Source organism: Myotis daubentonii, chromosome 1 (assembly GCF_963259705.1).
Source record: "Myotis daubentonii chromosome 1, mMyoDau2.1, whole genome shotgun sequence".
Classification (NCBI taxonomy): domain Eukaryota; kingdom Metazoa; phylum Chordata; class Mammalia; order Chiroptera; family Vespertilionidae; genus Myotis; species Myotis daubentonii.
Genome location: NC_081840.1, coordinates 45,429,001 through 45,455,921, shown reverse-complemented (window position 1 = coordinate 45,455,921; position 26,921 = coordinate 45,429,001). Strand labels below are relative to the sequence as shown.

The window sequence follows — 26,921 nt, the reverse complement described above, 5'->3', positions numbered from 1 at the left end:
GACTGTCAGCTCGATGAGGACAGGGACTTTTGGCCTTGGTCCTGTCCTATTTCTAGTGCCTGGCACACAGTAGGTGCTCATATTTAGTGTATCTACACCTACCAGCTGATATATCCTGATGATATATGCTTTCCAGCAAACAGCCACTTCACACAAGGAAGGAAAAAGAGGGTACGATTTTGAGTAAAAGGGCATACAAGGCAGGCAGGCTGAGGCTGAAAGCTGTCACAAAGGCGAACTGGTAATTAGGAAAATACCTTTATTATTTTTGAAATGTTCCAATATTCAATGTAAAAACCATGATAGTGGCTTTTTCACTTCACAAATTATAGAAAATTACTTTCCCCATTCCTTACAGAAACCTCTCCCCACAATCCCCACCAATAAGACAGGCTCCATTACGGCTGAAGCAGGGCAGGGAGGAGGGGCAGAGAATACGGCAAGTAGAACCAAGGCTCTCTGGGCAGCCAGGGGCTTTTCCTGCCCAGTTTGAGTCCCAAAGACCTGTGACCGCTCTGAGGCAGGCTCAGTCCACGTGTATGTGTGACACACTGAGGCAGCCTCTGTCCTGAAGGCTGACGGTGGCAGAGGGCCTCCGGCGGGGCACTTGTGGCTGGCAGGCCACAATCAAGGCAGCTTCATGAGAGCGAGATAGGGGGCAGGCCTGCAGCTATAATTAGCAGTTAGTTAATTTTTAGAAAAAGACACTTGAGTTGCTCAGTGTTAGGTTTGTATTTTTTAATCAGAACTCTGACTCCTTCCTTTCTCATCCATGGTCGGGCACGGGGTTACAGCTGCAGCAGAATGCTGTTTGTTGATTTGAGAAAACTGAAAATGTTTTGTACTTACAAAGGTGGATGGAATTCAAAAACCGATCCCCACCGATTTTTATGAGAAACATGACTATTCCTCTTGAGCGTCTCAAGTCAAAACAAGGCAACCGCCTAGTGATTTATCGTCCCCACTACGCATTTTCCGCCTTCCAGAAGGCATTAGAGAAAGGGCCAACGTCCGCCAGGAGCGACTGTAAACATACCACTGACAGCTTGGACACTTTGTTTTCAAATGCAGCAGGACTTTTTCCTTTGGCCCTGATGGAAAAGCCAACTCCCTAGGGCTGTTTAGGCAGGAGCAGACAGAGGGCTCCCCAAAACCTAGGAGTGAGGGCCCAGTGCTCCCCCTTGGCCGGAGTGTGGCTGGAGCATCATCAAAGGCAATCGATACATTTATGGCATATGAAAATTGTCCTGTGGTCCCCAACTGGCCCGCAGGCTCAACCTGGCTGGATGCGGGGCACGGGAGGTACAAAACAAGGCACATGGTGGAGGTGGTCCCCACTCCAGGCCCAGAAAGATTATCTCTTCGCACGATTCCAAAAGTGTTGGAAAGTGGAGGAGTTGATGACACTCACTATGAGCAGCAGCAGCAGGTACAGGAATATCATGACCGTAAACCAATGGCTGGAAAACCAGGACAGCTGGCTTGAAGCCCTGCTTAAAAGGGAAAAAAGAGTGATGTTGGCAAAATGAGAAAAACATTTTTTTTAAGTGTATGCAACAACTCCTGGCTCAAAGATGAAATGATGAATTTCATCCTCTGAGTGAGCCATGAAATGAAGCTTCGTGCGTTCTCCTTTGCTCGAGAAATCTGAGGCTGTTTGCCCTGGCACTGACACGCCTTTCACCAGAACATGTTCTAAATGTACAAAGACAGCTATGCAGTGAGCTCATCCTGAGCTTCCCTTTTATAGCTGCTCCTCTTGAACCTTCTATGTCCTGTCTTTCCTTAAGCAGGACTTTGGTATCTAAAAGAATGACCTCATTCAAGGTGTCTGCCCAGATGGCAGCAGGTGGCAGGTTATTTAGCAAAAGTCGTTTCACTTTTAGACACCTACAGATATCAGTCTGTGCTGGGGAAATCCTCTTTGGCCCGCTGGGAGATGATCTAAACTGTCCAAGTGTGCACTAAAAGAAACATTCCAGGGAGCAGTGGGAAGGAATGGAATTTTCAAATACAAAGAGCCAGACGGTTTTAAACCAAAGGATAATGTCCACCAGACTCAGGAATGCTATACAAATTTCTCAAATTTGAGGGGAAGGTTGTTTTTTTTCCCTGGTTTATGAAATCCTGAAGCATGGAAACCACGGGTATGTACAACAGGAGTGAGAAGTATTAAGTGATCCCCTTTCCTGTCTTACTTGCTCACCTGCTGCGCATCCCCATGAAAAGCTAGAGCCGAACAATGCAGCAAGATCTCAAAGTGACCTCAGCCCTGGAGAACCCTGTACACACCCCCCACTACCACCACCACATTGCGGAGGTGGGATGAGGCATCTACCATGGCTTTTAGGAGTCAGAAGGCCTCATCTGCCATTGGGTTCAACACGTTCACTTTAAAGATGAAGATGGCCAGGCCCACATGGCTCAGTGGTTGAGCATCGACCTATGAACCAGGAGGTCACGGTTAGATTCCCGGTCAGGGCACATGCCTGGGTTGTGGGCTCGATCCCCAGTAGGGGGTGTGCAGGAGGCAGCCGATCAATGATTCTCTCTCATCACTGATGTTTCAATCTCTCTCTCCCTTCCCCTTCCTCTCTGAAATCAATAAAAATGTATTTTTTTTAAAAAATAAAGATGGCCGAAACCGGTTTGGCTCAGGGGATAGAGCGTCGGCCTGTGGACTGAAAGGTCCCAGGTTCGATTCCGGTCAAGGGCATGTACCTGGGTTGCGGGCATATCCCCAGTGGGAGGTGTGCAGGAGGCAGCTGATCTATGTTTCTCTCTCATTGATGTTTCTAACTATCTCTCTCCCTTCCTCTCTGTAAAAAATCAATAAAATATATAATAAAAAAAAAATAATAAAAAAAAAAAAAGATGAAGATGAAGCATCTCGGGTCCAGAGAGAAGATGGTGGCTCAACAGCCACCATGGAAAGTGACCGAGCTGGGCAGCACCCAATCCCAGCCAGTGTCCAACCACCACCCTGCCTCTCAGCTTAATCTAATCAATGGGACAGAACCTAGACCCAGAACCTACACAGAACCTAGAGACAGAAGAACTTCGCTGGAGAGAACATGGCAAAAGATCCTGGACAGAAACTGGAGACAGAACCTAGAGACAGAACCTAGCGAGAGAACATGGCAAAAGATCCTGGACAGAAACTGGCCACAGAACCTAGAGACAGAACCTAGCGAGAGAACCTGGCTGAAGAACCTAGAGACAGAACCTGGCTATAGAACCTGGATAGAACATGGCAAGAGAACCTGACTAGAACCTGATGACTGAACCTGGCTGGAGAACCTAGCGAGGGAACATGGCTACAGAACCTGGCTAGAGAACCTGGAGAACCTGGCTGGAGAACCTAGCAAGAGAACATGGACACAGAACCTGGCTGGAGATCCTAACCAGAACTTCGCTGGAGATCCTGACCAGAACTTGGCTACCGAGATCCTGGCTAGGCTGCTGATCAACTGAACGCTGTCTCCGTGTCATTCCTTCTTCGCCGACTCCGTCCACACCTTTGGGGACCCCTGGGCCTGCTGGGGTTGGACCCCAGCTCGTGGGTAGATGCGCTGTGGACATGCTCCTTGTCCAGTTCTGTGAGAGTTTGAATGGCGGTACCTCAGCTTCTTTTTACCTTATTTTGACCATGAGGATCCTTTAGCAGCCCTCCAAAAAACTTGCCTTAAAGCTTATTGCTAACTCCCCTGTACTGGTCATGTGTTTGCTTGCTGCTCTGCTCCTGCTGCTCTTCTTGTTCCTTTAATATTCCAGAGGGCTGAAAGTCTGCACGTTGCATTTCCTGGGGTTCCTTGCCAGCAGGTTTTAGGTTAGGGCGGCTAGTGGGAGGCAATGACTAAAGTGAGGAAGAGGGATTCACCTATGCCTTCCAGTTTCTGAGTGTCTCAGGCAGCAAGGATGAAATTTACTGCAGTAACGGTGTTGCCAGAATTCCATTCCTGGGAGAGGCAGCACCTCATCAGCAGGTCTGGAGCTGCCAGCAGTAGGATCTCACTCGGTGCCCTGAGTGGGAGGTCCAGGCCGGGGAACCCCAGCTCAGGAGCACTGGCAGTTTCTATCACTTGGGCATATTCTTCTTGCTTTTCACCCTCCACCTCCCCTACGTCCCTATTTTCTCTCTCCCAGTACTTTTATAACCAGTTGCTTGAATTGAATTTTCTCTAATTGGAATATTTAACTTGGTTTTTGTTTTCTTGACTAGAAGCTAATTAACAGATCCCTTTTTTCCCCTACCCAGTATCCTGAGCCACCCTATCACATACTTGGGTTCTTCTTATGGAAGTCTATATAAGAGTAAGATGTTGTCCCTGCTATTCTTAGATCCCAGAAAAAAAACATAGTTAAGATTCCTTTGGCCCTAGCTGGTTTGGCTCAGTGGATAGAGCGTTGGCCTGTGGACTAAAGCGTGCCAGGTTCAGTACCTCAGTTGTAGGCTCAATGCAGGATCAAAGCCTGGCCCTGGTCTCTCTCACATTAATGTTTCTCTCTCTCTCTCTCTCTCTCTCTCTCTCTCCCCCCTCCCTCCCTTCCACTCTAAAAATCAATGGAAAATATCCTCAGATGAGGATTAACAACAACAAAAATTATAATAATAAAAAAATATTCCTTCAGTTGCAAATTTAAAAAAAATAATAATAATAATAAAAAAATAATCAATGGGTTTCAGAGTGAAACCAGGAGCCTAGGGCTGAGGGGCCCCACGGTCTAGGGCAGCCAATTTGGCTTCATTCAGTCCCTCATGTCACTTGTGTTTACAAAATCTCTTTGTCTTCTTCACTAGGATATATAGTCCTCAAAGGGCCAGGACCACACCTTTTTATTTATTTTTTATTTTTATTTTATTTTTTTAAATATATTTTATTGAGTTTTTACAGAGAGGAAAGGAGAGAGATAGAGAGTTAGAAACATCGATGAGAGAGAAACATCGACCAGCTGCCTCCTGCACACTCCCCACTGGGGATGTGCCCGCAACCCATGTACATGCCCTTGACCGGAATCGAACCTGGGACCTTTCAGTCCGCAGGCCGATGCTCTATCCACTGAGCCAAACCGGTTTCGGCAACACACCTTTTTAAAAATATTTTTTTTATTGATTTCAGAGAGAAAGGGGGAGAGAGAGAGAAACATCAATGATAAGAGAGAATCACAACCCAGGCATGTGCCCTGACCAAGAATCAAACTGTGACCTCCTGGCTCGTAGGTTGATGCTCAACCACTGAGCCATGCCGGACAAGCCAGGACCACATCTTATATAACCTTATCCTCACTCCTCACCCTGTCTAGCAAAGTGCTTTATATACTTTATACATAGCTGAGGCCTAAAGCTGGAGGAAAGAGGGTGCTGGTAACAAAGAACCCAACACTTGTAATGCAGCCTTCAGTTGTCCTCCTGGGGCACGGGCAAGGACCGTCCGTCCTTCTTACCTCTTGGCCTGCTTCTGTGAGTACACCAGCAGGTACTTCACTCGCAGGAGCTGGTTGTTGGTGACCACAAAGTACTTTGGAGGGATGTCTCCCCCTTCACTGTGCTTGATTCTCGCTCTCCTGCGATCTATCTCCTTGGAATCTGAATAAGGAAAGTAAAGCACAACTTTACTGGGGGTGGGGTAAGGGATACAATAACAAAAGCAGCAAATTATGAATATAAATGGGTCAAGCCTCCTGGTCTTTGGGGTGGAAAAGCCCCAGCAGGTTGAGGAATAGGGGTGTGTGTGTGTGTGTGTGTGTGTGTGTGTGTGTGTGTGTGAAGCACAGTAAAAAACAGGAGAATAGAAAACCCTCCCTGGAATTAGCTACAACAATCAAGATTTAACTATAAGACTTCGAACAAAGACCACTAGGGGGTGCACCAAGGAAGCATAACAAAATGCGGAGACAAAGAAACAGGACAAAATTGTCAATGGAAGATACAGAGTTCAGAACCACACTTTTAAGGTCTCTCAAGAACTGTTTAGAAGCTGCCGATAAACTTAATGAGATCTACACGAAAACTAATAAGACCCTCGATCTTATATTGGGGAACCAACTAGAAATTAAGCATACACGGACTGAAATAACGAATATTATACAGACGCCCGACAGCAGACCAGAGGAGCGCAAGAATCAAGTCAATGATTTGAAATGTGAGGAAGCAAAAAACACCCAACCGGAAAAGCAAAATGAAAAAAGAATCCAAAAATGCGAGGATAGTGTAAGGAGCCTCTGGGACAGCTTCAAGCGTACCAACATCAGAATTATAGGGGTGCCAGAAGATGAGAGAGAGCAAGATATTGAAAATTTATTTGAAGAAATAATGACAGAAAACTTCCCCCACCTGGTGAAAGAAATGGACTTACAGGTCCAAGAAGCACGGAGAACCCCAAACAAAAGGAATCCAAAGAGGACCACACCAAGACACATCATAATTAAAATGCCAAGAGCAAAAGATAAAGAGAGAATCTTAAAAACAGCAAGAGAAAGAAACTCAGTTACCTACAAGGGAATACCCATACGACTGTCAGCTGATTTCTCAACAGAAACTTTGCAGGCCAGAAGGGAGTGGCAAGAAATATTCAAAGTGATGAATACCAAGAACCTACAACCAAGATTACTTTATCCAGCAAAGCTATCATTCAGAATTGAAGGTCAGATAAAGAGCTTCACAGATAAGGAAAAGCTAAAGGAGTTCATCACCACCAAAGCAGGATTATATGAAATGCTGAAAGGTATCCTTTAAGAAGAGGAAGAGGAAGAAAAAGGTAAAGATACAAATTATGAACAACAAATATGCATCTATCAACAAGTGAATCTAAGAATCAAGTGAATAAATAATCTGATGAACAGAATTAACTGGTGATTATAATAGAATCAGGGACATAGAAAGGGAATGGACTGACTATTCTTGGGGGGGAAAGGGGTGTGGGAGATGTGGGAAGAGACTGGACAAAAATCGTGCACCTATGGATGAGGACAGTGGGTGGGGAGTGAGGGCGGAGGGTGGGGAGGGAACTGGGAGGAGGGGAGTTATGGGGGGAAAAAGAAAGAGGAACAAATGTAATAATCTGAACAATAAAGATTTTAAAAAAAACAAAAAAAAACAAAAAAAAAAAACAGGAGAATAAGCTGGGCCAGTGTGGTTGAGCGTCAACCTATGAACCAGGAGGCCATGGTTCAATTCCTGGTCAGAGCACATGCCTGGGTTGCAGGCTCGATACCCAGTGTGGGGCATTCAGGAGGCAGCCGATCAATGATTCTCTCTCGTCATTGATGTTTCTATCTCTTTCCCCCTCTCCCTTCCTCTCTGAAATCAATACAAATATATTTTTAAAAACACAGGAGAATCAATAGAAAGACAAATAGGATAAAGAAAAAAGGAATAGGAAAATAAGAGAGATACGAGGTGGGGGAAACTTGGCTGAACAAGGAAAGCAGAGAAAAGCAGCAGATTGATGTTCAAAACAAAAAAATAATCTGGGACTAGGAGCAGGACTTGATCTGAGACCTGTCTCTTAGCAGGCATTTTAAATTAGCCATTCTGGATTCGAGCTTCTTAGAACACATCTTCTACTCTTTGTACCAAGGCTTGTTTAAACAAACAAACAGAAACAAAACTTTTAATGCCACGAAAAGCCTTAGCAATTTAAAAAAAGCCAACGCTGTGTGACAGCAGACGTTGCAAGGTTTTGTTTTGATGTTTAATGTCACGGTTTGCAAACTTCCTAAGAATTATAAATGCAAATATTCATGCTGTCTGGTTTAAGAGGTTGGCGTCAGACCTGGGCCCGTTTCTCGGTTCCAGTTGTTTTACATTAGAGGCCAGGAACAGTTTTCTCAATTTTCCTTTTCTCTTTGGAACCAACAGGCCAGTTCTGGAGACCAGAATGACAGTTCTTGACTCTTCTGCCTTTGCAGGCAAAACAGCAGGGGGAGCCGGGCAAATAATCTAAGGGACGTATTAGGGAAGTAGACCAAGGCGGCCAGCGAGTCGTCTGCTTCCTGGAAGCCTGGGGTTTACTGTCCGTGGCCTCAGTTGCCTCTCACATCCTCCAAGGGCTCCAGCACACACAAGAGCATCCTGGAGGGACAGGTCTAAACACACGTATTTAGCTTCAATTTGGCAAATATTTTCTGAATGTCAAGTATGAACCAGGCTCCCTACTGATACCAGGTGTCCAAGCCTGACTGAGTCCCACTTCCTGCCCCCAGGAGCTCACATTCCGGCCTCACACACACACTCACGTTCAGCTATCACATCTCACTTCCTCCCCAAAGCTTTCTCTGAGCATCTGAACCCACCAACGGCTCCGTCGTCTGATCTGCCCAGTGGATCCCCTCACCTGGGACTCTCTACCTACCACCTTATAGTAAGTGACATCTTTTCTATTGTGTGTTCAATACCATAAGGAGACTGCTCACTGCTTGAAGGCAGGCCCCTGTCCTACACTGCTCTGGACTCAGCCCATCCCTTAGCACGCAATGGGTACTCCACCCAACAGTTGGGCCAACAGCAAGAGCCTATGCACCCTGAGGCTGCAGCCTAGTTCTGGGCCAAATGTGCACTCACCTTTCTTCTTGGTTTGGCACTTGACATCTGGATGGTCTATGACCTCACACACAGCCACGCAGCTGAGGATGGGGCCAAGGAGGCTACGCTGCCACCCATAGCCATGGGGGCTATAAATGAGGGCCAGGCTCAAGTCACTGGTGAGGTAGGTCCCTTCCCCGAACAAGGATGTCTAGAATGGCAGAGTCCACCAGAAAAGAAACAAGGCTGGGTAAGTATAAAATGGAACAGCAAGGCAACACAAGTCTTTCTTCAACAGAGTTATAAACACAAAATTTTCAAGCCTTTTTTTTTCCCCAGTGAAAAGCATAAACTCAAATAATCCTATGACATCATTATGGGGCTATCGCTAAACACATTCCTATCTGACGACAGGGTGACTGTGGATACACCTGATTAGCCTGGCAAACTAGTAGTTCCTGTGGTCAAGGTTGAGTGAGAAAAACATAAGTATTAAAAGTCCAGCCCTAACCGGTTTGGCTCAGTGGATAGAGCATCGGCCTGCGGACTCAAGGGTCCCAGGTTCGATTCTGGTCAAGGGCATGTACCTTGGTTGCGGGCACATCCCCAGTGGGGAGTGTGCAGGAGGCAGCTGATCGATGTTTCTCTCTCATCGATGTTTCTAACTCTCTATCCCTCTCCCTTCCTCTCTGTAAAAAAATCAATAAAATATATTTAAAAAATAAATAAATAAATAAAAGTCGAGCCTGGTGGGTGTGGCTAAGTGGTTGAGTGTCAACCTATGAACCAGGAGGTCACAGTTCAATTCCGGTCAGGACACATACCCAGGTTGCAGGCTCAATTCCCAGTGTGGGGCATGCAGGAGGCAGCCAATTGATGATTCTTTCTCATCATTGATGTTTCTCTCTCTCTCTCTCTCTCTCTCTCTCTCTCTCTCTCTCTCTCTCTCTCTTCCTTCTGCTCTGAAATCAATAAAAAATATATTTTTTAATTAACAGGGTGTTAATTTTAAAAAAAAAAAGAGTCCAAACAGACCCAAGTTTAAATTCTGCCTATACCTCCAACAAGCTGGCAAGTTATAAAAACTCTCTGGCTGGGGGGTGGGAGTGACTAGAGAGAGGTCAATGGAGGGAAAAGGATACATATGTAATACTTTAAACAATAAAGAATTTAAAACAAACAAACAAACTCTCTGGGTCTCAGTTTCTGCATTTACAAAATGGTGATAATAGTGTCTCCTTCATAAGGTCGTGCATGAGGATTCAATGAGATAATGTACCTAAAGCACTGATCAGGACTCCTGGCACATGAGAGGGGTGGGCACTCCAGCACAGAATCTTGTGTTGTAGTACATGCAGTAATTCCTGCTACATGAAATGCATGAGCATGGCTACAATGATGGGCTGGCAGAAGCAAAATAATACTCGTATGTACTAGGAGGGGGATCGCACCTTAAGGGGGAAGCAATCTGAGTCATTACTTAGAAAGGAAATGAATCTCTCAGACCAGAAACTATAACTGAATGAAGAAGCCTATAGGAGGGTCAGGGTAAGTTTTACTCTTTGTATTGGTGTTGACCTAGAAAATGTCCAAAAATCTAGAAGGCAGCGCCCTGGTGGTAGGTGCTAACTTGGTGCCCTCCATGAGGAAGCATGCCAGGTGAGAGACAAGGATCTCAGGTTAAATACCTCCAGTTGAGCCTACAGAAGGCATAGCATACAAATCCTTGCCCATGGTAGACATCAATAATCAACCATGATGGCCAACATAAAAATATCAATGATGGTACTCATTCACACTGGCTCAGAATCCTTCTCAATGCGACATCCAGGTAGCTGCTACCCAGAGCAGCTGTTATTCTGAGGCCACAGCATCAGTATCACAAGACAATGAGTGGACTCTAAAGCACCCTGAACATCCTATGCTTGGGAATTGGGAAATGTCTTGTCTGGTGGCACCAGACTTCCAAATTCTAAGCCAGTTCCGTGACGCTTAAGGGATGTGAAACAAGCCTTTGCTCGGCCTTTGGAAAGCCCCGTGCTGGGTTAGGCAGAGTTCCCATGTCTTAAAAGCCTGCACAGACCTCTCCAAGGATACTGGATGTCCTCTGATCTGACCCCATGTCCATTCTCCCCTCTGCCTGTATATATACACCTTCTAGACTCGAGAACCTCAAGCATGGCTGCAGTGAGCGGAAGAGTGGGAAACTTGGGGTATCTCTACCATGAGAACAATCCCACAGCTTCAGCTGGCAGACGTCCCGCTGAAAATCCAGACAGAAGAGGCAAGAGCAGACACTTTAGCAAAGGATTCTGATGAGATGCTGCTAAGTAGCAAAATCCCTGGGGGACTGAAGTGAAGGTCTGGTGTACAAGACTGTAATCTGCAGGCAACTTCAGGCTGGCTCTGCTGTGGAGGGAGGCCCAGGATTCCAGTAGCCTGGCCGAAATAATCAGCTGAGAGCCAGTGTAAACAAGCTCGTCATCCTCAGCAAAACCTAACTGCACTAATTGCTGATCTGCTGCAGCGCTGCTGGGAAGCCTCTCCTGCCCCAGGACGCATCAGCCACAGGTCAGCCTGCGGCCCAGGGAGCCAGCCCCTCCGACAGGGCAGGTGCTGCATGACTGAGGAAAGGCCACAGCACTGCTACCACCCAAATTCCTAGAAAAGCAGTGTCCTTGGTGCTTAGTCCAGGAAGACCCTTGGCATGCCCGAGCTGTCTCAGCCCTCTCGGCTCACCAGAAGGTGGGTGATGGTGCCCTACTGTACAGATGAGGACACTGAGGCTCAGAGAGTTTAAATCAATCTGCACAGGCTGCAGAGCTGCTAAGGTGGTCTTTTGGCTCCTGTCTGAACTCTGCCCCTACACTTCACAGAGAGGCAAAAAAGTGCCAGCGGAGCCCTAGCTGGTATGGCTCAGTTCGTTGACCATCATCCCATGCACTGAAAGGTTGCTGGTTTCATTCCCAGGAGGGCACATGCACATGCCCAAGTTGCGGGCTCAATCCCCAATAGGAGGCAGCCAATCGATGCTGTGCTCTCACTCTGTAAAATCAATTTTAAAAAAGCTTTTTAAAAAAATGTGCCCTCAGTGGTTGAGTGTCGACCTATGAACCAGGAGGTCACAGTTCGATTCCCGGTCGGGGCACGTGCCTGGGTTGTGGGCTCAATCCCCAGTTTGCATCATACAGGAGGCAGCCAATCAATAGTTGTCTTTTATCATTGACTAGAGGCCTGTTGCACGAAAAGATTCGTGCAATAGGCCTTCCCTTCCCCTGGCTGCCGGAACTGGTTTTCCTCCGGCACCCGGCACCCAGGCCTTTGCACCGGCCAGAGCCGCCTTCAGCACCTTCGCTGCTCCGCTTTGCACCTACGTATGCAAATTAACCACCATCTTTGTTGGCGGTTAATTTGCATATCTCACTGATTAGCCAATGGGAGGCATAGCGAAGGTACGGTCAATTACCCTGTTTGTCTATTATTAGATTAGATGTTTTTCTCTCTCTCTCTCCTTTTCCCTTTCTCTCTGAAATCAATAAAAATTTATATATTTTAAAAATGTGCCAGTGGAGAAGGGGTTGTTGACACTGTTTTGACTCTTGAAAAAGGGAGGACACTAAGGAGAGGAAGCAAACTCAAGGAGGGAGGGAAAGGACCTCTCCCTGGCACATCCCCCAATTTCTCCAAAGGCAGACTCTGTTGGAGTGACCCCTAGAGCAGTGTTTCTCAAACTTCAAAATACAAAGAGATCACCTGGGGAGCTGGCCTGGGGTGGGCCCTGAGATCCTACTTGTCCAACAAGCTCCCAGGTGATGTGGGGCCACTGGACCAGGAACCATGCTGAGTGGTGAGGGTTGACCACACACTGGGATCACCTGGTGAGCTTTAAAAGCATGCTGCTGTCTGGACCTGACTCCCAGAGAGGCTTCTCAAACTGCCATCAGTATAGGGCTCACCAGAAGGTGGGTGATGGTGCCCTATTGTACAGATGAGGACACTGAGGCTCAGAGAGTTTAAATCAATCTGCACAGGCTGCAGAGCTGCCTGGAGATCACCTGGAGATCTTGTTAATATGCAGGTTCTGATTCAGAAGGTCCAGGTGGGCCCAGGATTCTGCATTTTCACAGGCGCCCGGCTGCTGCTGGTCTGTGGCCCACACTTTGAGTGGCAAGGACTTAGGGAACCTACCCCTTCCCACCCTTTACCCGCTCTGACCCACCAACCCCCCCAAATGTCAGCAGGCTTAGGCCCCACCTTGTTCAGGTGGCAGTGCAGGCCATTGTGGATGATGGAATGGAAGTTTTCTAGGCGGCTCCCATGGAAGGCGTAGATTAGGTCTCGTTCTCCTTTGGTCTCATAAAATTTGGCATTCGCTGGGTCCGAGTATTCGATTTCAAATAGGAAGTCCGGCACAGGGACAGGAGTGTGAGGGGCACCAGTCAGCTTTTGGATCTTTTCAAACTTGAAAACATGAAGGGAGTCGAAATTTTATTTGGGAAGCTGGTAAAATGTGCTGCCAACATGGCCTCCTAAAGCCTTGGGCTTAAAGTCTAATGGACTCTGTTCATGAGGACAACTGGTTTCATGAGGATAAAGACATCAACTTACAAACAAGCTCAGAGCTCACAGCTCAAGAATGCCTTCCTCTGATGTTTTTCCCTACAGTGGGCTGAGAAGCATGCATTGTGCCTTCTAACTAAAGATCACTCTTAATTTTCATAACTTTCACACCTATTTCCTATATTCCATCTTTACAACCATCTCAGGAGGTAGAAAGGTGTGATAAATGGCAAAATGGCCGCATATTTTTTCCTCCCACCCCTTTGCAATGTGACTTTGCAGGTGGAATTCCACCAAGATTCCATCAAGAGATGGAAACTATTTCACTGCCCCTTTAATTTGGACTTGGCCATGCGACTTGCCAATGGGACCTATGGCAGACAGAGGCTTGAAAAGGTCTTGCCCCTCCTGGTCTGCTGCTGGGACCCTTTCCCCTTCACTGCCATGTGAACAAGCCCTGCTAGCCTGTAGGAGGATGAGTGCCTCACAGAGGCCCAACCGCAGCAGCCATCCCAGCAGAAGCCCCAGGCATGTAAGTGAGGCTACCCCAGACCACCCAGCCCCAGGTAAGCCAGCCCCACCCAGAAGGACCACCCAACCAACCCACAGAATCATCAGAAATAATCAGTGTTGTTTTATGCCACTAGGTTTTTGGGGGATGGTTTGTTATGAGGCAAAAAAAAACTACTTGATATAAAAGGGTGAGCTATTTCCTAAGGGGCAATAATCCTCTTTAGGGCAGAAACCACATCATTTCAGTGATTTCCAAACAGGTAAGTCACAGTCTATGGAGAAGGCGAAGTTTTCTCTGGGTTGTGATTAAATAAGAAAAATTAGGGCGGCCCTGGCTGGTAGATCAGCTGGATAGAGCATCATCCTGAGACACCAAGGTTGCAGATTCAATCCCCAGACAGGGCACATATAAGAATAAACCATCCACCCGGCATGGCTCAGTGGTTGAGTGTCAACCCATGAACCAGAAAGTTATGGTTCAATTCCTGGTCAGGACACATGCCCAGGTTGTGGGCTTGATCCCCAGAGGGGGTGTGCAGAAGGCAGCCGATCAATGATTCTCTCTCATCATTGATGTTTCTATTTCTCTCTCCCTTCCTCTCTGAAATCAATAAAAATAATTTTTTAAAAAAGAATAAACCAATGAATGCATAAATAAGTGGAACAACAAATCAATGTCTCTCTTTCTCTCTCTCTCTCTCTCTCTCTCTCTCTCTCTCTCTCTCTCTCTCTCTCTCTCTCTTCCTTCCTCTCTTTCCAAAATCAGTCAATAAAATTTTTTAAAGAGAAAATTTAGGTCAATATAATAGATACATATTTATATATATTTAATATATATTTTATACACACACACACTGCTGTAAGGTTGCCATGGCCCTTTCTTTGGAAGAACTGTTCTCTATTCTAAGGTCAGGACCATCCTCTTGTGTGTTAAAACACCCTTTAATAAAATGATGATACATGGTAGGCTAATGTCCTTGCTTGGGTCAATAAAAAGCTGGATAATCCTGGATGCCAACACTCCATATTTTAATGGAAGTTAACTGGTCCATAATTCAAAGTCAAGGAGCTATTATCTTACCTACTTTACCTGCAGCAATATCTAGTAGGTGCCTGATGCCCATATGAGGAATGAATAAATCTCAATTTAACAAATGACAAAAGTGAAACCCAGATATCACCTAAGAGTTAACAGTCCAGCCTGAACCCAAATATCTCCCACTGACTCCCACTCCGGGGCTCTTTATGTTATTTTCCCTCCCAACACAGATGGATGATCCTAAACACCAGGATCCAAGACATCAAATTCTATGCCACTTAAGGATTTCCGTCTTTAGCAGGAGCTTGTAAAACTGAATGCTCTTAAGTTAAAATGGATTAATTAAGTGAAGAACAGTACAGATAAGCCCCTGCTGCCTCCCAGAGGAAAGAGCACCAGATTGCGGATCTGCCATCCCACACTCTGGTCCTTGTTACCCCAGCGTGTCCTGGGAGATCTGGCCAGGCAAGGGACGCCAAATTATGGAATGTCTGGTCAATGCCAAAAACTATACTGGGAGTGACACACATTCCGTTATAGCTCCCCTCTGAGGTGCCTATTAATATTCTCAATTTACAAATGGGGGAAGGAAGACCCAATTATGGGTAGAAGTGGAGTTCAGTTTTATAAAATTAATTTTTAGAGAGAGAAGAAGGGAGAGGGAGAGAGAGAAAGAAACATCAATGCTGAGAATCATCCATTGGCTGCCTCGTGCACACCCCCTTCTAGGGATTGAGCCCACAACCCAGGCATGTGCCCTGACCGGGAATCGAATCAGCAACCTCTTTGGTGCATGGGTCAACGCTCAGCCACTGAGCCACACCGGCCAGGCATGGTGGAAGTGGAATTTAAACCCAGAGCATGAGGTTTTCCAATACTTCAGGCTCTGCCTCTCTGTCTCCTAACACCTGGATTAGGCCCATGTTTCTTAAGGTGTGGTCAAGGGCCCACCCTTAGAATTACCTGGGCTGCTTGTGATACCCAACATGTATAGAGCCCTTAGCATGTGCCCTTACACATTGGTCTTAGTGTGAAAATTCATTCAATTCTCACAGCCATTTCCCTGATGGAAGTATACTATTCGCATCCCCATTTTATAGATGAGGAAACTGGGGTGCTGAAATGTACCAAGAAACCTGCTCAAGGTCACACAGCTAGTAGGAGGGAGAACACAGCTTTGCACTGCCAGTGTGCAAGTTCCTGGGCCCCACTTCAGACACAGAATCAGAATCCCTGGGGGCAAGGTGCAGGAATCTGCATCTGCAATAAGCTGCCTGGGTCATTTGGTGCACAAGGAGGTCCTAGGAACCTGTGATCCTACAGATCAAAGTCTCACCTCTGACTTCCCTGCACTGTGGACTGTCAGGACCTTGGAGGATAAAATCCAGCTCAGCAGGTCCCAGGCCCGTCTGTCTTTATCTTCAGAGGACTGGAGAAGCTCTTTCAGGTTGGGTAACTTGCTGGCATCTGCAAGCTGAAGTGAGGAAAACCTCCATTAGCAAGGATCCTAGACAAAACGAGAAGCAGGAGCCCTCTAGCGGTGAGACAGCAACCTGCACTTCTTCCAGGTCATGAATTTCCTAAGAGGAGAGACGTGTACAGGTCTACGATCCCCTTTCCAAAGAACATCCAACTCCAAGTGCTCCAAACACTGCAAGGTTTTGTAACTCATTTGGTACAAAACCTGACCTCAACTGATGTGAGGATCGTTCAATCTTTACTTATCCCACTTCATGCTACATTTTGCTGTAGGAGTATTAATTCTGATCATGAGATGCCACCTCAGCTGGAGGTGTTTTATCAAATGCATGATATATACGCGGGTGGGTAAAGGGTTAGCAAAGCATGAGAAAATGACCTGCAGTTAATTTCCTGTCAGCCTGTTTCCCTGGAGGCTGGATAAAGGAAGTATGGCAACTACATACATAACCAGGCAAGGCTGCTTATGGTAAAAATGACCCAGAATAGTAAGCGGCACCTACACTGGGAGAAACTGCAAGTGGGGAACCCATGGTTTGAGGTTTCCCTGAAAGTGGTGACCTTTTGTGAGGCCCTGGCAGCTATGTCTGCGGCGTTCTTACAAGAGAGACCGGTCTCTGTAAATCATGGGGCTTCATTCGGCCAAAGCAGTTCCTACACCCACCTGACATGAATCTCTTTTTACACAAGCTGTCACCCTCAGGACACAAGCCTGGATCCTGGAACTCTGTGTGGACTGCTCCAAGGACTTAAACAGAACCCCTGCTGTAAGTTGCAACCCGTCCTAGGGCCTTGTGATTTAGGCTGGTGCCTGTGTGGCCCGCTACAGATGCCAGTTTAGTTGTATCGTTACACCACATTATTGCCTTTGTAAAATTGGGTAGCATCTGAATTCTGAAACACATTTGGTGCCAGGTTTTCTGTTAAGGGACTGGGGATCTGTACAAACAAATAGCTACAGGGTAACTATAGCTTTTGCTCAGAAATGATGACTAGAAGCCAAATCTCCCTAGCATGGTTTTTTAAAACATCACTGTACAGAGGTGCCATCTGTGAACATGCCTTGGGTTGCACCACCTCCAAAGTTTGCTCACTCGGTCCCCTGGAATGCCCCTTCCCCTACTTCTACCAACCCAGGCACTCCTTTCTCTAAACCCCTACAGCACTCACCCCTCTCCTTTCTCCCCAGTATGGCCAGGATTCCTAGAGGCCAGGGACAGTCATGTATTTTTCTAATCTTCCACTTTCCTAGACATAGGGGGGAAAGCAGACAGATCTGGGTTTGAATCTCTGCTCCCCTGCCTTTTTTTTTTTTTAGAATAGTTTACTGATTTTTAGAGAGGAAGGGAGAAGAGAGATACATCAATGTGAGAGTGTAACATCCATCGGCTGCCTCTTTCACGCCACTTCCCCACCCCCCAACCCCTTCCCCAGGGTGTCTTTAAACAAAGCACTGGACCTGTCTGACCTCAATCTCCTCTCTAACATGGGAAGCCCACTATCTCCATATCAGGTTGACAAGAAGATTAAAGAAAGTAGCAGAATATCAGAGCCTGGTTTATATATGTTCATTTATTTTCTTTTTTCTTTTTCTTATATTTCTCCCTGACAACACTCCCAAACACACTTTTACTGGGGATGTAGCTGGTGCTTCATGAATATCAGTGTGGTTTTTCCATTTACAACCACTGATGATTTTTTTTTTAACTCTGTACTTGAAAATGAGAAACATTTCAGGGCTGCTTTATTCCTCTGTCTTCCAAAGATTCAATCAATAGCTTCAGACTTCTAATAAAACTACCTGTACATGTCTCGTGAGCATTTGTTTTTAACAAGCACATGGGCCCTAGCTGGTTTGGCTCAGTGGATAGAGTGTCAGCCTGCAGACTGAAGGGTCCCGGGTTCAATTCCGGGTTCAGGGCCACATGCCTGGGTTGTGGCCCGATCCCCAGTATGGGGTGTGCAGGAGGCAGCCGACCAATGATTCTTATCATTGATGTTTCTCTCTCTCCCTCTCTCTCTCTCTCTCTCTCTCTCTCTCTCTCTTCTTCTCTGAAATCAATAAAAATATTTTTTTTAAAAAAAAGCACATGGGTGTGTAAATGCTTCACGAGTGTTGGTACTATTCAGTGGGGAGGAAGAAAGATAAGTAATTATGACTTAAACCTCCATTGTCATAACAAAGATGCATACAAGCTACTAAGGAGACCGAGTGGGACTCATGTTGGGTAGAGGCTGAGGGACAAGGGGGTGGTCAGGCAAGGCGTTGGCAGAGAAGGTGCTGTGTGACCTGGGTAGTGCAGCGTGAGGTTAGGGCAGTGGATGGGGACGTGGCTACTTGTGAAGGCTCTCCTCCCAGGCAGAGTAGCCTGAGTCCAAATCTGGGTTCTCATACCCACTACGAGCTGTGTGACCTGGGTGAGTGGCTTGATTTCCTGTGTCTTGGTTTCCTCAAATACATAATGGGGATAATATTAGTAGCCACTTCCTGGGATCTCTGTGCCAGTTAATCAAGTTAAAGAAGTATAGTGCTTAGAGCAGTGGTTCTCAACCTTCTGGCCCCTTAAATACAGTACCTCATGTTGTGACCCAACCATAAAATTATTTTCGTTGCTACTTCATAACTGTAATGTTGCTACTGTTATGAATCCTAATGTAAATATCTGGTATGCAGGATGGTCTTAGGCGACCCCTATGAAAGGGTCCTTCGACCGCCAAAGGGGTCACAACCCACAGGTTGAGAACTGCTGGCTTAGAGCAAAGGGAGGCATTAGGTACTCTAATGTTAGTGGGACTGCCATGGTGGTTGTCATAATTAACTGCAGGTGGTTGGTGTGGCGGGAGCCTAGAGTGTGGGGAAAGAAGAGGAGAGAGGAACAGGTGTCAGAAGGTGAGGTCAGCCTTCAAAGGCCTTGGACACCCCCCCGGAGGTCTCTGGGCTTTGTTCTATAGGCAATACAGAGCCACTAAGGGTACCCGATGTTGTGTTCCAAATGGTGCTGCTGCCTGCCCAGTCCAAAGGACACCTCCCAGCATCCTGTGACCTCACCTGTCCTGCTCTTCTACTCCTGGTCCACACTTGTTATCCCAAAGCCAGAGCTGAGTCTGCTCTCCCACAGTCACCGTCCCCATCACTCCTGTTCTCAAATTCCACCTGTGAGCCACAGCCCTTGCCAACAGTCCAGACCTGGGTACAGAGAGCCCTACAAAACGACGGTCAGCTAAGCCAGGTCAGTCTGGGGAAGAGGAAGAGACCGCTCCCAGCTCTGAGATCAACGCAGCCTCACCTGAGCGCTCTCTCTCGGGGACAGCCCTCTTCCCTGTTACCCTCCAGGTGTGTCCTGCTGGGCTCCTCTCTTTGCCACTATTTAACCCTCAACTGGCCTTCCGCAAGTCCTATTTCACTTTTCAGGCTACTCTGAAAAATACATCTGCTCCAACAAGTTCACAGGATTCTTTTTCTTCTTGTGACCAAAACCTGTCTGCATGCTAGCAGTGCCTTTTGGGGACCAGGAACACAAATAGGGCTGTCCCGTAAAATACTGCCTGCCCAGTTGAATTTGAATTTCAGATAAATAACAAAATAAAGCGTTTACTATAAGTATAGCCCGTGCAATAATTACAGCATACTTCACACTTTAAAAATTATGTGTTGCTCCTCTGAAATTCAAATTTAAATAGGTGGCCTATATTTCTTTTTGCTAGTCTAGCAACTCTGTCCTTCACAAGGCCCTTGGGAATCTGTTCTGGCTTCTCTGCCTAACAGTACCTCCTGAAACATGCTTCTCACCTGCTCCCTCTACACCACTCCTCAAGTGCCTATGTCTTTCCTTCTCTTGCTTCTGCAGCTGCCCAGCATGAGAGTCTACTCAGTCTTCAAGGCCAGCCTAAAGTCACTGACACTGACCCTGACGCTCCTAACCTCTAGGCTCCCCTGTGCTCTATGCTAGGTCAGGGGTCACTGTTCAACACGGCCCTCAAGTTGGTACTTGACTCTCTCCACACTTGTTATCCCAAATGCTTCCTGAGGGCCAACTCCATCATATGTATTCTGGAGCCCCAGCAGTCAGCTAGACCTGGCACGGATATCAGAGCAAGATGGTAAAAGCTAATATTTATTGAGGCCTTATCACATGCCAGGCACTGGGCTAAATGCTGTGCACACGTCATCTCATGTTATCCTCACAACAGCCTATTAGAAAGGGGAGGAACCTGGGGCTTGGAGAGGTCAAGCACCTTCCCTAGGGTCCTGCAGCTCTTCAGTGGCAGGGCCATGACGCCAGGCAGCCTGACTCTGTGATTCCACTTACAATGGACTCCCAAGGGAGCAATTCCCACAGAGCTTTCAGAAGCTGCTTGGGAAGCCAATCACCTATGTTCCTGGAGTCTCCCACCCCCACATAATAAAGCAAAACAGCTACCAGCTGTGCCTAGGCCCTGTCGGTAAGGAGGAAGATGTATGTTAGGTGAAGTACGAAGCAGGGTCAGGAGACACAAAACCCTCCATAGAGACAAGCATTACAAACCACTGTTCAAGGCAGTGGAAGGCATTTACAAATAACCGGATTGAGGAGAATAAGTGTCCAGGAGAAAGGCAGGCATTTCTGGGGGAAGAAGGCAGAGGGAAGGGTATACAAGTCAGGTAGGATAGGAATGGGACCTGGTGTAAAGGGGAGGATTTTGAGAAGCAGAGAGAGAGAGCACGCCCAGTGGAAAGAGCTTAGCAGAGAGGCAGTGACGTGAACAGCGCCCTAGTCCCAAAATATGGCCCCAGGCCCAAATGCCCCAGAGCCAGAGGGGTGATGAAAATAAGTAAGGGGAGAGTCTAAGAAAGCGGTGAGGGCTGTGTCGAACAGTGACCCCTGGCCTAGCACAGGGCCCAGCCACCAAACTCCAGTTCCAGCTGGTGTCTGCCCAAGAGTGACCTCCACCCAGGCAGTGGATGCTCAGATCTTTTTTTATTTTTAAAAGAAATGAGCAAGATGCATTTTTTTAACTTCACAATTTCTAAAAGGCTAGAGAACAACCTGTCATCCCACAGAACATGTGTCTGTCTGCAGCCTCTACTCCGGGGAACAAGGAAGGATTCCGGTGAAGAAGTGGCTCAGGGAGCCTGAGTGCTGGGCAGTGCTGGGCAGTCCAAGGTTTAAGAAAGGAAGTCTCTCAGGAAAGAGGTGGTTTGCATGACAGAGACCAAGGGCAGGAACCAGCAGGGGAAGCAGAGAGGAGAGGACTGATGACTCTGGAAGGAGACAATTCAACCTCCTGGCTTTGAGTTGGGCGGTGACAGTCCATCCCAGCAGACACTTTGCAACCACCCAGATCACATTCTCCTGGGGAGGAGGCCCAGGAATCTGTGTACAGAAGTTGCCACAGGTGCTTCTTATCACCAGGCTTGGCTGATAAGCACTGCTGTCCTGGAAGGGCTGGCAGCAGGAAAGAGAACATCTGCAAAAAATCCTTGTGGTTCAGTTGAACATTGTCCTGTGCCCCGACAGGCTGCTGGTTTGATTCCCGGTCAGAACACATACCTGGGTTGTGGGTTCAGTCCCCGGTCGGAGCACATTCAGAAGGCAACCGATATCTTGCTCTCCCTCTCATGTCCTCGGGTGAGGATTTAAAAAAAAAAAAAATCAAAATCCTGTCTAGGAAGATGCCGGAGGTCATAATTACTAGATGTGGGTGGAGGTGCTGGTAGGAAATGAACCAAAGGGACAGCCAAGGTCACCGGCCTCAGGACCAAAGTGACACTGGTAACAGTGGGTCAGAGGGACGGATGGAGCCGACAGAATGCCAAGATGAGGCTGGAAAGGCAGACACTGCAGTTGCATACAGGTGCACCTGGCTTTGCCCAAAGCTAAGGTATGACAATCCAGAGTCACTAAAACAGCCTGGGGTGAGAGTCTACTTTACAGGAGAACTCTTCACAAAAGAGGTCATCATGGGGATCCTTTAGAGGAGTCCCCACCCTGGCTACACACTAGCAACACCTGGGAGCTGGAGGGTGGTCTGCTCCCAGCACATGTACTGATTACCTGATAGGAAGATGAAATGAGTTCCACATAGAAACCGCTCAGAACAGTGCCCAGCGAGTGGTAGGGGCTATCAGCATTGAATAAGTGTTAGGGTCTATACTATTATTATTCATCAAATGTGCCTTTCTACTGCTCACCAATCTGTAGAGGAACGGCATACACTTCTGGGATGGTTGGGAAGGGAGGAGGTGGTTTCTACTGGAAAATCCCACCCCTGGATCCTCCACATCACCATCCCATAGGCTGAGGAATCCTCCTAGCCACACACACTCACCGCCAGTCACATCACATCATATCTATGTCTGTATCCATATCTTGTCATATCTGTATATTCCACTTCCCTCTTCAGATATCATCTTTGAGAGCAGGGAAGTAAAAAGGTAACCTAGAGACTGAGAACTTTACTTTGAAATACCAAGTATGAACCTAAATTGATACTTATTGATTGAACTAAATCTAATTGTTATCATTTCCTCACTACCAGTAGGTGGGTGCTCATGAAAATGATCAAATCAATTAATAGAAAAAATTTTAAACTAGACATTTTCTGCAAATATAAACAAACAAGTCCCACTGCCCAGGCTCCACCTCAGATCAATTAAAACAGAATCTCTAAGGGTGGGGCCCAGACAGCAGTGTTTGTTAAAGCTTTCCAGGTGATTCCAATGTGAGCCAAGGTTGAGAGCCTTGTAAAGAATAATCTCCCGACTGCTCAAGTCTCTGCCTCGAGAAGCATCCACCGTCTTCACCTGGGACCCTACATGCTCCCCAAACCGGAGATGTTCAAGGAGGAACACGAGGTGTCTGTGCTGGGGGCTCCCTAGAACCCAGGGCCTGTGATGCCCACCGTGGTCAAGGTCCAGACTGACACCGTGGTGCCCGACCACATCGTCTGGTCCCTGTTCAACACCGTCTTCTTCCACACATGCTGCCTGGGCTTCGTGGCGTTCGCCTACTCCGTGAAGTTTAGGGACCGGAAGATGGTGGGAGACATGTTGGGGCCCAGAGCTATGCGTCCACCGCCAAGCGCCTGAACATCTGGGCCGTGGTCCTGGGCATCGTTCTCACCATCAGACTCACTGTTCTCCTGGTCCTGGTGCTCCCGGGAGTCATTCATGCCGTGATGCAAAACAGAGGCTTCTAGTCGCCGCCACAGCAGAAGACCGAGTCCTCCCCACCCCCTGCCGGCCCTGCCCGGGCGCCCACCCCTTTCCCTGCACCTGTACACACACCTGTCTGCAGCTGAGCTTAATAAAGTGCACCTGTGCGTGACCAAAAAAAAAAGAATAATCTCCCTCAGTCAATGTCAATTCCATTTCTAACCTGGAAATAAGCATCAAAAGCCTTCCTTAGAAAGTTCTGTTAGCCTTTGAGGCAGTGATTTCACCTTTCAGAATTTACCTTGAGAAAATAACTAGATATATAAAGAAGAAGAAAAAGGAAATAACTAGAGATATAAACAATGATTATGTGGAAGGATGTTTGTCATAGTATTATTTATTAAAGCAAATGTATAATATTGTGAAGGAACCAGAGGAAGAACTCCTACTAACTGCTGGGGGTAAAGGCAGAGAATAAAATGAGGTTCCAGCTGTGTCTTAAAGGATGAGGGAGAGTTTGCTTGGACAATGTAGGGGGTGGCATGGAGGGGAGAGGGGGCAGGCCTGCCCTGAGGTTAGGACAGAGCGGAGTTGATTCATGTCTTTAACCCAGACATCGGAGAGTCAGCTTCTCCAGAGAGAGCAAGCCAGAGACCAAAACCAGGAGAGCCAGTACAGCCTTCCATCCCCACCCCCAAATGGTGGATGGGAATAGGGCAGGCTAGATGCAAATGCTTCTCAGACTTGTTAAAACTGCAGATCCTGCCATGGCTAGGTAGCCCAGTTGGTTAGAGTGTCACCCCCTTATGCCAAGGTTGTGGGTTAGATCCCCAGTCAGGGCATATATAAAAAGCAACCAGTGAATGAATAAATAAATCGAACAACAAAGCGATGTTCCTCTCTCACCTGCTCTCTCTTCCTCTCTTTCTAAAATCAATTAGAGAAATTGATTTTTTTAAATGCCAATTAAAAAAATCAGACTCTGCCGAAACCGGTTTGGCTCGGTGGATAGAGCGTCGGCCTGCGGGCTGAGGGGTCCCAGGTTCGATTCCGGTCAAGGGCATGTACCTGGGTTGCGGGCACATCCGCACTGGGAGATGTGCAGGAGGCAGCTGATCGATGTTTCTCTTTCATCGATGTTTCTAGCTCTCTATCTCTCTCCCTTCCCCTCTGTAGAAAATCAATAAAATATATTTAAAAAAAAAAAATCAGACCCCGAGAAGAAACCAAGATGGCGGCATAGGTAAACACTGGAAATTGCTGCCTCGCACAACCACTTCAAAAATACAACTAAAAGACAAAACGGACATCATCCAGAACCACAGGAAGGCTGGCTGAGTGGAAATTCTACAACTAGAAGGAAAGAGAAAAGCACACTGAGACTCAGAGGAGGTGCGGAAGTAAAGTGCAGAGGTAAGGTGGCACATGTGGAAAGGGCTGGCAACTGAGGACACTGTTGTCTTTTTCAATCAGGAGGGAGACACAAGCTCCCGACTGCTCTGAACTCCAGTTCCGGGCAAGTCTCTGGGGACCCAGACTCATAAGGGGAGAAACTGGACTGTCTGGCATCAGACGGAACTCGAGGGCGGCTTTCTCTCAGAGGTGCTTGCAGCGATACCGGGACACTGAGACGGGAGGCCTCTTAGAGTAGGACTGAGGAGCAGCCATAGCTGCTTGCTCTGCCCTGTTGATCCCCTGAGACCCCGCCCCACCCAAGCTGTGCTCAGAGGCTTTTGCATATGAAAGGCCTGGCCCTTTGCAATCTGAAAATTACCTAACAAACTGCACCTGTGTCAGAGAGACCCAGAACTTCCAAAAGATGGCCCAAGGTCCCACAGCAGCTTACATTGCTTCACAGCTGGGCCTTATCTGGGCACCTCCAAACCCCAAACAAAGAAGAGGAATCAGCAGATCTCTCCATAGCTCCTGCTGGGTAGCCTCAGGCAGGGGCTAAATTAGCACCTCCTTAGTGATCCAAGAGCCAGTGTACCCAGTGGTCAGAGGGGGGCATCCAGATTACAACTCCTCAGATCCATAAGGGACACACTCAAGGGGCAGACTCAGTGAGCCCAAAGCCCCACTGAAGCAAGTCTTGCCCCAGAAGGATGTCTCCAGCACAGAAGTTCTCCCACTGCAGACACAGCTGATTCTCACAGCCAATAGGCCTGGAGGTCAATTCCTCCCAGTGATACCTACAACAATCAAGGCTTCACTACAACAAGACTGTGCACAAAGCCCACAAAGGGGTGCAACCAAGAGTGTCCACCTCAGGTAATTGGGGAGGGCTGAGCCACTGGGCCCTATAGGACACCTAGCACAGAAAACCACTCTATCAACATAGGGAAGCATAAAAAATGCGGAGACAAAGAAACAGGTCACAAATGACAGAAATGGAGGAAAGCAAACTACTGGATATAGAGTTCAAAACCACACTTATAAGGTTTTTCAAGAATGTTCTAGAAACCGCCAATAAATTTAGTGAGACCCTCAAGAAATCTAGTGAGACCCTCGAAGTTATGAAAAAGGACCAACTAGAAATTAAGCAAACACTGACTGAAATAAAGAATATTATACAGATTTCCAACAGCAGACTAGAGGATCACAAGAATCAAGTCAAAGATTTGGAATACGAAGAAGCAAAAAACACCCAACTGGAAAAACAAAAAGAAAAAAGAATCCAAAAATATTAAGATAATGTAAGGAGCCTCTGGGACTGCTTCAAGCGTACCAACATCCGAATTATGGGGGTGCCAGAAGAAGAGAGAAAGATATTGAAAACCGATTTGAAGAAATAATGACAGAAAACTTCCCCTACCTGGTGAAAGAAATAGACTTACAAACCCAGGAAGTGCAGAGAACCCCAAACAAAAGGAATCCAAAGAGGACCACACCAAGACACATCATAATTAAAATGCCAAGAGCAAAAGACAAAGAGAGAATCTTAAAAGCAGCAAGAGAAAAACAGTCAGTTACCTACAAGGGAGTACCCATACAACTGTCAGCTGATTTCCCAACAGAAACTTTGCAGGCCAGAAGGGAGTGGCAAGAAATATTCAAAGTGATGAATACCAAGAACCTACAACCAAGATTACTTTATCCAGCAAAGCTATCATTCAGAACTGAAGGTCAGATAAAGAGCTTCACAGATAAGAAAAAGCTAAAGGAGTTCACCACCACCAAACCAGTATTATATGAAATGCTGAAAGATATCCTTTAAGAAGAGAAAGAAGAAGAAAAGGGTAAAGATACAAATTATGAACAACAAATACACATCTATCAACAAGTGAATCTAAAAATCAAGTGAATAAATACTCTGATGAACAGAATAAACTGGTGAATATAATAGAATCAGGGGCATAGAAAGGGAGTGGACTGACTATTCTCAGGGTGGAAAGGGGTGTGGGGGGTACGGGAAGAGACTGGATAAAAATTGCAAACCTATGGATGAGGACAGTGTGTGTGTGGGGGGGGGGGTAAGGGCAGAGGGTGGGTTGGGAACCGGGTGGAGTGGAGCTATAGGGGGGGGGGGGGTGGGGAGAGGAACAACTGTAATAATCTTAACAATAAAGATTGAATTTTTTAAAAAAATCAGATCCTAATTGGGTAGGTCTGAGAGGAGGACCTGGCATTCTGCATTTCTATCAAGCTCCCAGGTGATGCTGCTACTGGTC

At 46.9% G+C, this 26,921-nt stretch overlaps 1 protein-coding gene and 1 pseudogene across 5 annotated transcripts in view; one reads left to right on the top strand and one right to left on the bottom strand.

Moving 5' to 3' along the window:
- Positions 1-242: 242 nt before the first annotated feature.
- Positions 243-26,921, bottom strand: part of PARP16 (poly(ADP-ribose) polymerase family member 16) — a 31,848-nt gene continuing 5,169 nt past the window's right edge. For 2 of the 5 annotated variants that reach the window (XM_059697912.1, XM_059697931.1), the window contains exons 3-7: positions 15,973-16,110; positions 12,779-12,985; positions 8,564-8,735; positions 5,446-5,587; positions 243-1,493 (exon numbers count right to left, since the gene is read on the bottom strand). In XM_059697912.1, coding sequence (XP_059553895.1) covers positions 1,355-1,493; positions 5,446-5,587; positions 8,564-8,735; positions 12,779-12,985; positions 15,973-16,110 — 798 coding nt within the window. In that variant the 3' untranslated portion in view covers positions 243-1,354. The remainder of the gene's footprint in view (positions 1,494-5,445; positions 5,588-8,563; positions 8,736-12,778; positions 12,986-15,972; positions 16,111-26,921) is intronic. The other 3 variants (XM_059697895.1, XM_059697903.1, XM_059697922.1) reach the window with 3 other exon arrangements.
- On the top strand, positions 22,915-23,417 carry LOC132235498 (interferon-induced transmembrane protein 3-like; annotated as a pseudogene).